The sequence below is a fragment of the Hevea brasiliensis genome, chromosome 2 (genome assembly GCF_030052815.1).
Source record: "Hevea brasiliensis isolate MT/VB/25A 57/8 chromosome 2, ASM3005281v1, whole genome shotgun sequence".
NCBI classification, from domain to species: Eukaryota; Viridiplantae; Streptophyta; class Magnoliopsida; order Malpighiales; family Euphorbiaceae; genus Hevea; species Hevea brasiliensis.
The window spans coordinates 11389292-11402343 of NC_079494.1; the positions used below are offsets into that span (position 1 = coordinate 11389292).

Consider the following 13052-nt stretch of genomic DNA (forward strand, 5'->3'; position numbering starts at 1 on the left):
ACTTTTTTCATAGAAAATGTTCCTTATTGTCTTAAGTGTATTCTCATTTTTGGATCACCTCAATCGGAGTTTTGTAGCTCAAGTTATGGCCAAAATAAAATTATTGTTCACGTGCACTGTTCATGCTGAGATTTTGGGTTCTGGCATATTTTGATCCAAATTTGGTCAGTAATTTGATTAAGTTAAGTTCATAATTTGGTCTAAATTTCTTCATATGAAATGTTCTACTATGTCTTAGGTTTCCATCGGTTCAAGAATCGCCTAAATCGGAGTTTTGTAGAGAGAGTTATAACCCTTCAAACATTACTGCTCAATATAAATTCTGCAGAGTTACAGGTTTGGTAACTCAACTTTGCTCAATAATTTGAATGGGTTAATGGCATAATTTGGGGTGGTGTTCTTCATAACAGTTTTAGATCTATACCTTATCTAATTGCTGGTAAAATTTCAGGTCAATTTGACCTTCTTAGCTCGAGTTATGACCAAATGAACAGTTACTGTTCATTTAGTCAGTTTGGTGCAGTGGCAGCCTGCTCTCATTTCACTTTGGTCACCCAGTTTTGGTCAGTTTTTGGGCATGGTTCCTTAATGAAAATTGTGCTCTTTTATGTCTATTTCTATCACCAATTTGTGGCATATCAATTGGACTTGTAAAATTTGAGTTTTGGTCCTTCAAAGTGGGTTTGGTCATGCTGCCAGCTGCATGACCATTGGACCTACGAATTTGGTTTTCATTCCAACAATTCCTACACACCTCTTTTGGTCATTATTGACCATTTTTCATCTCACAATAGACCAAAGTCATCATTTATGCATTTCTCCAAAAATTTGGTTCCAAACCCTAGCATTCAAAACCCTAATTCACTTAAATTGTGTAATTAACTAAATTCAAAACTTTAAACTATAATCAATCAACTAAGGAAGGTTTCTAAACTCATTCAAACCCATTAAATTCATGCAATTCATACTCCCTTCAACAGGCCAAAATTCAGTTTAGTCCTTCTCCCATGTTTGTTTCATTTTAAGTTTATTTACAAGCTCTTGATGCCACACTAACACTAATTAAACAAAAAAAATTGAAGTTTATAGTACTATACATTGAGCAGAATTTTCTTCCTCCTTTTCTTCAAATTTTTCTTCGTTCTTTTCCTTGAATCTTCTTTCTTAGTTGCCCAAACAAGGTCTAGTTATGGTAGGACAATTTTGTATGGTTGGATTTTAGTTTTTCAAGCTCAAAAATGAGCTTTCATGGTGGTTTTGTGAGGGAGAGAAGAGAGTGACGTTTTTGAGAAGATGAAGATGACTTTTTGTTGTTAATTTTTTTCTTTTCTTAATTTATTTTAGTTGATGGAAGACCACAAAATCCCATTTAATAAATAACTTAATTAATTTCTTATTGACATCATTCATGATGTCATCACCTTTGACTTTTCTATCTTCTTCTTCTTTTTTTTTTCTTTTTTTTTCTATTCGTTCTTTAATTTAATTCTCGATTCTGAAATTTTCTTTTCTCCGATTTTATTTGACAGTTAGGTCAGGAGTCAGCTCTCGGGGTCAATTGACCAAATTGCCCCTCGTCGGTTCATCCCGGTTTGCAAATAATCCAATATTTCTTCCGGCTCCCTGACCTAATTATTTGACTGACTTAACAGCTCTTTTTCGTGGTTTTCTCTTTTCCACTGTGTTCATAAGGGTCCTAAGGACCGCAGCGTTACTTTTTACGGTTCGAAATTTGAGTTTAAAACGACTTCGCAGTCGTTCCCAAGGAGGTCACTCATCGCTGTGACTCTCGGCTCGTTTAACCTCTTATGTTCCGTTTTTCTTATTTATAGTTAACTAATTAAACATTACTAATTATTTGTGTTTATGGCTTCTCAAATTGTCTTAAGTGTGGCCCTAATCCCATTAATTGTCCGGACCGACACCGGTCACCGGAACAGTGAAATATACCAGGCTATACAACGGGGGTGTTACATGAACAACAGACCTTCGCAACCTAAATCCATTAGGTTGCACCTTGAGATAAAACTCTAAAACTCCCTCACTTAAGAAATCATAACTCAACTACCTCTGAATTTCTCCTAAATTAAAACTATGTTAAAGTCACTAATGCACATCCATGGTTCAGAATTAGAAGCTTTTAGCTCTGAAATTTCCTCCCAAATATGACTGCGATCTTCCCTATAAGGGTTACCATAAATAAAAGTTGCATGAAAACTGAGAGAATTCCCATTCAAAGAAACCTGCGTATCCACAAAATTGTTTGATGTTTTAGCTATTTGCATTTTCACATCATTGTTCCACCATAGTGCCAATCCACCCGCCTTACCAATTGGATCAACATAATAAGCCCTGTCAAAATTCATTCTTCTTTTAGCCTTCTCCATATACCCCTTCTTTTGTTTTGTCTCATTAAGAAAATAATAAAGGGGCTATACTTATGTTAAAGCTCTCTCAGAGCTCTAATTGCTTGGGGTTGCCCAAGAACCTAGCAATTCCAGGCTATGGACGTCATGGCGATCGTGGTGGCTCTTGGCCAGCCACCAAAGCCACAGTCCCCTTCTGTAATAATCACACTTCCATATGAAATTTCTCCTACTACACTTATTAAAATACTGTTCGCCAAATCTTCCTTGTTCCTGCCCTCAGTTTTTGTTTTTGTTTTTCTTTTTCCATGTTTTCATTGATATTTTTATCGGTTGGTTTCAGATGAAGTGCTTGATTTCGTTTCATTGAAAATAGTGTTTTAAATTTGATATATTAGTTCGTTTCATTGAAATCAGTGCTCTAAATTTAAATTTCATATAAAATATTTTTTCAAAATAATTATGATTAATTTAAATATTAAAAATACATATTTTTACATAATAAGGTAATTTTTGTAATCTTAATACTTTACCTTACCTTATCATATCTTTGATCTCAACAATATAAAGTCAATAAATCATAATTTAGTATACATTTCTCCCAAACAAGATAAAATCTATAAAATATTTCACTTTATCTTCTAGTATTTTATTTTATTTTGTTTTATTCTTTGCCTCCCTACATTCCTTCCCAATGAATTGTAAGGTAATTCAAACACGTTGGGTAAAAAGCAACAAATCTCTTTAGCCAAAAAGAGAAACTTTTCTCTCTTTATTATTTCGTTTGCCTAAGGCAACCAGGCCTTCGCATATGCTAATCCAGCGGCTCCTTCTGCCCCATCAGGGAAGGTCGTCTGCGTCCCTTGTACTGGAAATGGGTTCTCCCTCCCCTCTCCAAGTGGGTTATGGTGTGTATAAATTAGTGTGTTGTTTTTATTGGTGTCAGTTTTGCTGCAAATATGAGGAGAATGGTGAGGGACTTTTCAATCTGCATGGCCAAGTGTTTGGTCTTGGTTGTTTTTTTCGCTTGGGTCTCTGCAGCACCTGGGATGTGAAAGGAATCTGGTTGTGGACTGGCAACTTATGGGGTTCAAGAGTCTTAACCCAATCCGAAAGGCACGAGAGAGATGCTAAAGAGTCAACCACTTCTCAGCCCTAGCTATCAGTGCTAATATGCAAAGGCTTTGCTTTTTCCATGGTGCTGAGCTTTTCATCTTTATTATTGGGTCTTACAAGCTTGCTTGACAGCCAAGGAATGCTTTGGAGGGGACTTTCTTCTTTGTAGGTTGTGGCTGATTATGTTTCCTCTAAATTTATTTTGCCTAAATCTTCCTTGATAAATCTTCCTTAATTAGGAACCGCATGTGGCGGTTTGGACCGTGGCGCTTTCTTCTTTGCTCCGAGGTGGTTCCTCTACTTCGAGTCATCCTTTGCAAATTGATTGCATGGTAAGGGTTCAGGTCGTAGACCTTACCTAAGTTTTTGTTTTGGGTAGTTTTTAAGGCTCATTTTTATCTCAGGCTATTATTTTTGCTTCGGCTTATAAAATTATTGTAATTTTAAGTTAGATTTTCTCGCCTTGCAATGTAATCTTGGATTTCAATAGATCCTTTGCTATGCAATGTGCCATAGGCTTTTTGTCAATGAAATATTATCTATTGAAAAAAAATTATAGATTTAAAATTTTAGAATTTAAATTTAATATTTAAAATTCAAATTATAAGTTTAAATTTATAAATTCAAATGCAATTTAATGTTATTTTAAATTAAAGAAATAAAAAACGTGAAAATTTATCAAACTAAGGAAAAAAAAAAAAAAACCAAAGACTTACTGTGATTGATCAGTTAAAATTGTTTAAGTCCAAGCGCAAGGGCAGAACTTGAAGATTATCTTTGGGTTAAAATTAAATATTGAAAAGACTGACAAAAATATAGAGATTAATATAAAAATATAAAATATTAAGAGATTAAAATTGAATAATACAAAAAATATAAATAAGTTTTATACAAAATTGTAGGGGTTAAAACAGAAACAAAAATATTGAAGGAGCAAATAATAGTTTCTTAAAAAATACTAAATATTATAGGTAAATTTCTAATTTAAAAACTTTTTAGAGACAAATAATAAATTTTTTTAAAAAATATTAAAAATATATAGGTGAATTTTTAATTTTCAAATCTTTTGGAGGGGTCAAGAACCAAGCTAACACCTAGTTAAAACCAGTTCAAGAGGCTACATGCCTTTTACATATGCAAATAGCCAAATAAATGAAATAATAAAATTTATATTAATTTCAAAAAAAAATACAATTTATATAGTAATACATAACAGGGAAAAAAAAGTTAAAGAAGGAAAGAAATTCTACATATCGATATTTGATCGAGACCTTCGAAAATCCTTGATCTCACCGTCAACTGACATCGATGTTGTTCCACTTGTCAGATCTTTAATATCACGTCTCTTCAACTTCCCCTCATCAACACGATGACCACCGTTGAAAATTTGAGCCAATACCCCTTTTATGGATTCTGGACTAACACATGATTCACCTCCCAATTCCAACCCTGGTCCATAAACTTCCAAGAACTTGGTGTAAGCAGGAACCAATAGCTTCACAGTCGCTTCTCCAATCTGCCCTCTCAAATCATCATCAGGAATGGCGTAATAAGACCCTCCATGCCTCTGCACAATTTCATCAAAACCCTTCAAGAAAGATTCCATTTTCCCTCTCGCAGAAGCTACAATGGCCTCGTTAATACTGTTCTGTGATCTTTTTATATCTTCTTTTATTTCCAGCAATCTTACAAGACGTCCCCAAGCTTGCCTTTGATAAATATAAGCTGATTCCTCAGCTACAGCCTTGTAGTTCTGTTTCATGTATTGCTCTCCAAGTAGCTTACCAAGCTCGGTGTTTCTTGTTCTCATGTAAATATACCAGTATGTGTTCATGGCGAAGACATTGGGTACAACTTTGTCCTTGTAACGTGATCTTTTAGATTCGACGTTTCTTTTAAGTGCTTCCATGATATTGGAAATGGCATCGTTGACTAAATTTTCGTCGGTTTCGGGTTTGGAGAAGATGCCAGCTTTCCATATATGTTCTGTGCGAAGAACTTTGGCCAGGGGTGCACTGTAATTTTCAGCGGCTAGGTACTTGAGGTAATTAATGGCGTATCTTACAAGTTTCGGGACTGAACTATCTTGTTGTGGTGGGAAACCATCTGAGTTGCCTTCAATTAGGAGGCCAAACTCCCAAAAGACTTTGCTTGAAGCATGGATGAGAAGTTTTTCTAGTTCTCTAAATCTTGTGCAAATATCAGCTCCGGCTTCACTTTCAAAGATTTCTGAGAATTCTGTTTGAAGCTTTTCCAGAGAATCGAACATGTCAAGTAGCGTGAAAAGCTTTTGAGGCTCTTTGCTGCTTCTTGCAACGCCTTCTCCGAATCGAAAGAAGACTGCCATGATTTTGTCTGCAATCTTGACAAAGCATTCTAACCAGACAACTCCATCCATAATTCCCCCAAGAATTTGGTTGCTAAGCTTCTTTTCTGATTGAAAAACTGTTTTCACTGCAAGTTCAAAGTGTTGTATCCAAAGGCTTATGGCTATCTCTAAATTCTCCCACTCCATTTCGTCGATTTCTTCAGGAGTATATGTCCTCAAATAATCTGGGTTCAGCCGCATTAATGCTTTTGCTGCTCTTCTATATCTCACCTATTGAAGTAGAAACATAAGACTTCCAAGCTAGATCTTTTGTATCATTATGCTAAGCCAAATTTCTAATTTTCTCTAATCCCTCTAATTCAGATAACTTGTATATGATTGAATCAAAAAAAAAAAAAAAAAAGAAAAAAAAAAGATGTAATCTTGTACTTCATAAAGAAGACATCGATATTAACGAGTTTTAGTGAGTTTAGTAACATACCTTGATGTAGATATCAATGCATATATCCAAACAATCATTGGCCGCAAGGGTTTCCGAAATTCTTCTAAGAATTTCAATTTCCAGCTCTGTACCCAGATCAGAAGTTGGGCCTATCTCAGCTCCATCCTCCTCTTGTGACTCGCCAATATTTTGGTGCTTTAATTGATGCAATATACTCTCATATTGATCTTGCAAAATGAGTAAAGCCTCATCAAGCAACCCATCAAATTTCATAGCATCAACCTCAGACTCAAAAAGAGCCTTGAGCGTAACCAAAGCCTGTCTCAGCCTATGAGTCCTATACTGATCCGTGGCTTTAGTCCTGCTCAAGAACTCCACCACCTCCTGTAGCTTCTGAATCACTGGTTCACCATCTTGACTAATTGCGTTTATAGCCGCGTTTAACTTATCCACACAATCAACGTACCTAAGCAAGAGTTTGAGCCGTTTCTTTGGCTTTTCCTCTGCGGATAATTTGGAGGAAACTTCGAGGATCTTGCGCTGGAGAGACTCGGAGAGTTTGAAGCAATCGAGAAGAGCAAGAGCAGGAGAGACCGCTCTGTTGATTCTTGTTTCGAGGGCTTTTGAGGCCATGGACAAAGATTGCAAAGGAGCTACTCTTTTGGAGGTTGTTGACAGAGTTTCATCTATAAGAGCGAACCTTTTATCCATCTTTTCCAGGCTATCCTCCATCTTGGTCGAGGTTTGAAGGACGGTTTTCAAATCCGAGCACGCTAACTCCAGCTTTAGCGTCAACTCTTCTTCCTGGGACGCCATTGATATTGAACTTTCGGGAAGAGGAAAGGCGGATTTGTATATCCTGGAGATTGGCGGGTGTTTTGGGTGTATTACGAGTGATGACAAACCAGTATAATGGAGAATAGGTCTCTCGATTCAAACTAAGAACAAATGGCATTGGCTTTTGGGAAGTTGACAAATGGCCAGAGCTTGAACCCAAGAAGCAAAGCACATGTGCAGCCGGTTTGTGATTTCAATTTTCAAGCTCGTAGAAAAATCCAAACGCAAATGGTGCCCGCACAGAAAATGACTGCACCCTGGCTGGCTCCGTAGCCTGCAATGACTAGTGAGTGCCCAAGCGCTAAGTGGGCTTCCCAATATCTCATACCACGAAGACCCATTAGAAATTTAGGATACACTCGCTACATGAAAAATCGTTATGGGCCTTAACTCATACTTTAGTTTTAATATGGCTATTATTATCTCATATTTTGGTATTTTGATTATTTTTGTTTGATTTGATTCAAAATGAAATCGAACCGAACCGATTCCATGCCAGAGACGAGGCGGGATAGATCACCACAGCTAGAGCGTGAAACTTCTGGTATTTTCGCGGCATCAAGTGTATAAAACTCTCTTCATTCTCCGATGGCTTAAACGCAGAATCCACGGGTCCGGAGTCTCTCAGTCGGTTAAAAAGCTGTGCTTTCCCCCTTCTTTTGGATAAACCTGGTAAATTAAACCCCCAAAGAATGGCCAGCTCTCTGCAGAGAGGCGCTCTGTATCTCGCTCGAGCTAATAGATCGATTCTCGGACGTTCACCTGGATGGTTCTCTTCTTCGGACGCCTTGGTGGATGTTAAACCAGGCGAGGTCGGCCTGGTATCGGGGATCCCCGAGCAGCATCTTCGAAGAAGGGTAGGCCATCATCATTTTGTATTTCCTTTTGTATTTGTATTTCTTAGGGTTTCTATTAGTAGTATTGATTTGTATAAGACATTGAATAGGCTTATCCTGAGGAATTGGTACTGGAAAATTGTATTTGACAAGCTTAGATGAAAAGTAATGGAAATTTGAAGTCTGGGAACTTATAATTTCTGATACGGTAACTAATTTGTGATGGCTTACTATACCTTTAAGCAACCATCCGAGGGAGTCTGGACTATAAGAATTTCATCTATAAGTTGTTAGCCTGTGAAATGCCCCCACTTGCAGTGACAGTTCTGTTCATGGAGTAGATCATTTATACCTTTCAACATCAATTCTCTTGGTTTCTAATTTTCTCACCATTGAATTGATCATCCTTCTATGTTTATGGAATCTATCCTAACCTAATTGGTTGTGTGTCGCTTGCATTAGCCATGCCCTTTTTGCTTAACCTTCTAACGTTTAATTCTGGATTTAGCAATGATGCAAGGCTGAATAGTTGACAGAGGAGAAGATGTGGACTGATTATTTTCAATTCATGTTCACTATTATCACTTATTAGCTAATTCTTCTGTCTGATTGTGGCTGAAATGGATATAACACAATGTAACTGTCAAACTACTTGTTTTCAGGGAAATAATAGTTCAGCTCTGGTTGTGCAAGTTTTGCATCTAGCATTCACGAGAAAGATTCATAAGCTGCATATTGTTTTCGTATGCTTATTCTCAAAATTACTTTAAAATGGATTAGTCTTTTGCACAACCTTCTCCTTTTATTATGCCCCCTGTTAGTTGATGTCATCTATCCTAGGATAATTGTTTCCCCTTCATGTTTGATGACTTTACTTCGTTTCCATTTATGCATGCCAGGTAATTACTTATTCACCTGCTCGAACTGCAATACAACAGGGCTCTGGAAAAGTTGGGAGATGGAAAATTGATTTTTTGTTTACCCATAAGTATGCTTCATCAGTCGCATGCTTTAGCCTTTCCTATTAAGTTGTAGGGATTAAAAAATTTTGTTACAATTCAAAAATTTTTCTTTACAATAGTGCCAAATTATTGAAAGCTTTTTGAGGCTTATGATGGGGGTGAATTCAACTCATGGATGCCCTTATGAATTGACATATCTGAGAGAAAGATCAATCATTATAAGTATTTTCCATACCTATTAAGGAGAATTGAGCTCACTTTATTCATTTTTCTCTAATGGTTGAAGGCATAAAATAGCATATGCGTTGCGTTAGCCTGCGTCTGCAGTGTTCTATCCTTGGGTCCTTACTGTATATGTTAATAGGTGCAGTGAAATAAAATAGTACATTTATAGTGGTGCTTAATGAAATTACTGGCCATTGTAAAAACCATGATGTTTTGGTTATTTTTGTTTCAGGTGGGAGAATCCATTGATGGGTTGGACATCCACTGGAGATCCATATGCTAATGATGGTGATGCAGGACTCAGTTTTGATAGTGCAGAAGCTGCAAAGGCATTTGCTGAAAAACATGGTTGGGCATATACAGTATTTTTCTCTATAGCCTGTATTTCTGCTTTATAGATGTGTATGAATCTGTCTTTGTAATTAGTCTCCTTGAGCGCTATCTTTTTCTGTTACCATTTCCTTTGCCTCCTAATTGTAAAACCCTTTAATAAATAGTTATGGACAATAGGCTGCTCGATGGTTTCCCAGGATATACATGAGCTGTAATTTGGATGTTGTTTCTATGTTCCTCATTTTCTTGTCTGAAGAAGAAATATCTTCATATGATATAGAAATAGGCCTTTGTTTTATGCAGAAAAGGATCCTTGTAAAGGTTTTTTTCCCCTGAACTGCTTATATATTTCTTTTCATAATTGAAATGGGGTACATTTTCCATTCTTACATATATTTTTTATTAGTGAATTTTTTCGATTCATTGATCTCCATGTTGCATATTCTTAAAACAACTTAAAATCCTGTGCAGGTCAAGAAGCAGCATACACCTCTTCTGAAGTTTTGAGCCTATTCCTCTTCCCCTCGTTAATCCAGCTGCTTTGACGTATTCAAGATGAATATGTAGAACATGCATGGACGTGTCTGCAATGTTGGCTTAAGATTGGGCTTATTGTAATTGTTGTCTTCTCTTTTGTTTCATTTTATTTAAATATAGGAATTTTATTTATTTATTTTTTTAATATTTACAGCCTAAGTCGTATGCTGACAACTTCAAGTGGAAGGGCCCAGCAAAGAACAAGGATGCTTAGTGTAACTATCCAACATCCATTTGGATGCTTGAAAGGCTGTCCTGGAAGCTTTTATCTTATTTGTTAAGCCTAGGTATTGTATTTATTTGCTGTTCCATGTTTGTGAATGTATCTTGCCATTTCGGCCAATTAAAAAAAAATCAACTTTTCGTATGGAAAATGATCGGGTTGCCTAATTCTGTGTAAAATTCTCTTTGCCGGATTTGATTTCTGACATTGATTGTCAACAACCATAACCACCCCCAGCCTAAGCGTAGGACAAAAGAAAAGCAAAATATCTTCTAAACATTTTTTGACTTTACTGAAAAGCTAACAAAAACTGTACATATACTTGATGTGTTCTTGTGTATACCTGGTAGATAAGATATGTTTTCTAATGAACTGCTTATACAATTAAGTATTCAAGCAGTGGTGCCGGACTGAGAACCCTCCCTGTCATGGGTGTGGAACCTCCAAGTGAAGAGGTAATCCTTGGACTCGCAGGACAGTCTGATCACATCACAGAAAGCATTGATTGCTCTCTTCTTCCCCTCATGTCCCCATTCTATTCTCACCCAGCATGAAAACCCATTTGATGAAGCTGGTATCTTTGAATCAGCAAGATGAAGTATCACCTCTCCGCATATCCTTTTGCATGAGCTACTTCCAAAACTGCCATCACCCATCAACATCGAATCAAGCCACGGGCACTCTGGTTGTCCCACCATTTCTTTATAGGCAGAATTTGCCAGCCTCACTTTGTAGTTGGAATCAGATATCACGGCTGGCAAGGCCTCAGACTCGACTTCTTCCTCAACCTCCTCTGGCTTCTTTGGAAGCTGCACTGGTGGAGTTGAGCCTAAGTCTTCACTGACGCAGCCAACGCTTATACTTGAGCCAACTGCTCGAACTGGCTGAGGTGTTATAACATTGTGGGTGAGAGGTTCCTGTAGTTGCCGCAAAAGATCCTTCTCTTCCGGGATTTCAGCCAGAGTGTTCAAATCTATGACCTCTCTACGTGGTTCTATGCAACTTATTTCAAGTGCTGTTGGTTTGTTACCATCAACAGGAACGGATGACTGATATGGAAGAAGAGGAAGCGTCACCAAATCTGAAGCAGTTGTGACTGGATTTTCCAAGCTGCTATTAACGCCAGCGAGGTTGGGAACAGGAAGCTGGGGAATACCATGAGCAAAACCTTGCAAGGAGAGATGTCTGGCAGGGGATAGTAAATGACTAGGAGAGGAAAGGCCAAGAAAATGGGTTCTCGGCCTTTTGATGGTGGGAGGAGACATGGCAGCTCTGCCTCTCTTTCTGGTTCTAGTAGGCTTGGCTTGCAATTGAGGCCAGAGATTTCTCAGGTAAGGAGATTGTCTGATCTTCTGAGACATTGATGGTCTGTCACCCAAGGATTTGGCAGGAACCTCTGGCTTTGGTGCTATGGGCCTGTACCTAGACATAATCTCAGCTGTCTTAGCAGTAGAGTAAGGACTCAGGGTCTTGATCATGGTGAATGGATTGAACAAGTGCTTAAAGATGAAGAAGCAGGTCTAGCAGAAGAGAAAATGGCGAAAGGGATTGTGCAATTGGTAGGTGAAAGGAGGAGAGGTGAAACTCGAAAGGATGGGTAAGAGTGTGCGTTTAGAAGGGGAGGATTTGTTGAGAAGAGAGTTTTTGGGGTGGGATTGAGCCAATAAGAGAAGGGCAAGCATGAAGCAAGGAGGAAGGAGACGGTGACACTTGGTGAATATACGGTTAGAGAAAGGGACATGTGGGATTTGCGTATGTAGTGGGTCCATGCATGGTAACACATTTCGGATAGATAGGGAAGAGTATTGTTGACATCTCAGCTCTAGTCAGTTGAGGTCTCCCTCTCTCTCTCTCTCTCTCTCTCTCTATAATCTTTAGGCTGTCACCCTACCCATCAAAAAGAGCCTGTCTTTATAACGCGTGTGGAGTTGGCTTCCATGCGTGGATACACCTATCAGGATTGGCTTGGTCGTTTTGAACTTGGAATTAATTTTACGGAAATGCCCCTGTGCCCTGATCGGTTTTATTTGGCGGACTTACAAGTGTGAGGTGGTGATATTTTGTATGTCATGCAAAGGGATGAGTTGGAATGCGAATGTAATTGGAGGGTGAGTGGAGCATTCGGAGATTAAACACACTTTGATGAGCACGTGGCTTTTGTGTGGTGAAGTTACTAAAACGTGCTGTTTGCCCTCCTTGTGAAGTGTGCATTTTTTCCCTCATTTGAGCCGTTGCAGTGCTTCTCCTTTTTGCCACGTCAGCAATAATAGCGCCCTTGCAGTGCTTTTACTCTTCCCACCTCATCCCCTATTTTTAATATAATTTATTAGTATCCTATTAACTTATAATTCATTCTTATATTTCAATGTATACATTTAATTAATTATAAATTATTATTAAAATTATAATAAATTTTAAATAATAAAAAATGTATATGATAATAGTTAAGTGCTTGTACACTTTACTAATCAGCATGAACGAAAACTCTTTTATGCACTAGCTTGCTCTACTCGGAATTAATAAAAAAATTACTACATTATATAAGAAAAATTATGTTGAAATGCACATTTTTAAAATAAAAAGGATTTGGAATTTCGCATTTGTATCTTTAATAGGGAGCGATGAAAAAGTTTTCAAAATTGATCTTATTAAAATAAGTATAAATATAGTTCTTTCTTAACTGCATTATAAAATTATTATTTAGTTTTTGTATTTTAATAAAATTATATTATGTAGTTTCTAATTTTATTTTTATTAAACTATTTAGTATATTTATTAAATTTTTTATTATTTACACTATTTAAATTATTATTTAATCATTTTATTTTTTTTTAAATTAATTAATT

The 13052-nt window shown here is 37.1% G+C and overlaps 3 protein-coding genes across 6 annotated transcripts; 1 reads left to right on the top strand and 2 right to left on the bottom strand.

Annotated features, from left to right (window-relative positions):
• Positions 1-4700: 4700 nt before the first annotated feature.
• LOC110661208 (exocyst complex component EXO70I) lies at positions 4701-7273 on the bottom strand. The gene is made up of 2 exons (XM_021819781.2): positions 6293-7273; positions 4701-6081 (listed from the first exon to the last, which is right to left on the bottom strand). The coding sequence occupies exons 1-2, from the start codon at positions 7067-7069 to the stop codon at positions 4729-4731; spliced, it is 2130 nt and encodes a 709-aa protein (XP_021675473.2). The 5' UTR covers positions 7070-7273; the 3' UTR covers positions 4701-4728.
• Positions 7274-7479: 206 nt separating this feature from the next.
• On the top strand, positions 7480-10373 carry LOC110661210 (NADH dehydrogenase [ubiquinone] iron-sulfur protein 4, mitochondrial). Of its 4 annotated transcripts, none has more exons than XM_058134272.1 (5): positions 7520-7947; positions 8826-8914; positions 9346-9461; positions 9918-10037; positions 10138-10373. In XM_058134272.1, exons 1-4 carry the CDS (start codon positions 7783-7785, stop codon positions 9989-9991), a joined length of 444 nt encoding a protein of 147 aa, XP_057990255.1. In that variant the 5' UTR covers positions 7520-7782; the 3' UTR covers positions 9992-10037; positions 10138-10373. The 4 variants fall into 4 exon arrangements, 2 of the variants coding, with proteins under 2 accessions (XP_021675476.1, XP_057990255.1); XR_002496064.2 differs by having other exon boundaries at positions 7525-7947; positions 9918-10060; XM_021819784.2 differs by having other exon boundaries at positions 7480-7947; positions 9346-9515; positions 9918-10373.
• Positions 10374-10474: 101 nt separating this feature from the next.
• Positions 10475-12502, bottom strand: LOC110661209 (uncharacterized). Its single transcript, XM_021819782.2, has one exon. The coding sequence runs from the start codon at positions 11682-11684 to the stop codon at positions 10599-10601; it is 1086 nt and encodes a 361-aa protein (XP_021675474.2). The 5' UTR covers positions 11685-12502; the 3' UTR covers positions 10475-10598.
• Between the last annotated feature and the right edge of the window lie 550 nt (positions 12503-13052).

Bases quoted from the DNA above. Each gene is read 5' to 3' on its own strand.
- LOC110661208 (XM_021819781.2), bottom strand. From the start codon at position 7,069: ATGGCGTCCCAGGAAGAAGAGTTGACGCTAAAGCTGGAGTTAGCGTGC. The intron at 6,082-6,292 runs GTATGTTACTAA...CTACTTCAATAG, and splicing joins GCATTGATATCTACATCAAG to GTGAGATATAGAAGAGCAGC.
- LOC110661209 (XM_021819782.2), bottom strand. From the start codon at position 11,684: ATGATCAAGACCCTGAGTCCTTACTCTACTGCTAAGACAGCTGAGATT.
- LOC110661210 (XM_058134272.1), top strand. From the start codon at position 7,783: ATGGCCAGCTCTCTGCAGAGAGGCGCTCTGTATCTCGCTCGAGCTAAT. The intron at 7,948-8,825 runs GTAGGCCATCAT...TATGCATGCCAG, and splicing joins AGCAGCATCTTCGAAGAAGG to GTAATTACTTATTCACCTGC. The intron at 8,915-9,345 runs GTATGCTTCATC...TTTTTGTTTCAG, and splicing joins GATTTTTTGTTTACCCATAA to GTGGGAGAATCCATTGATGG.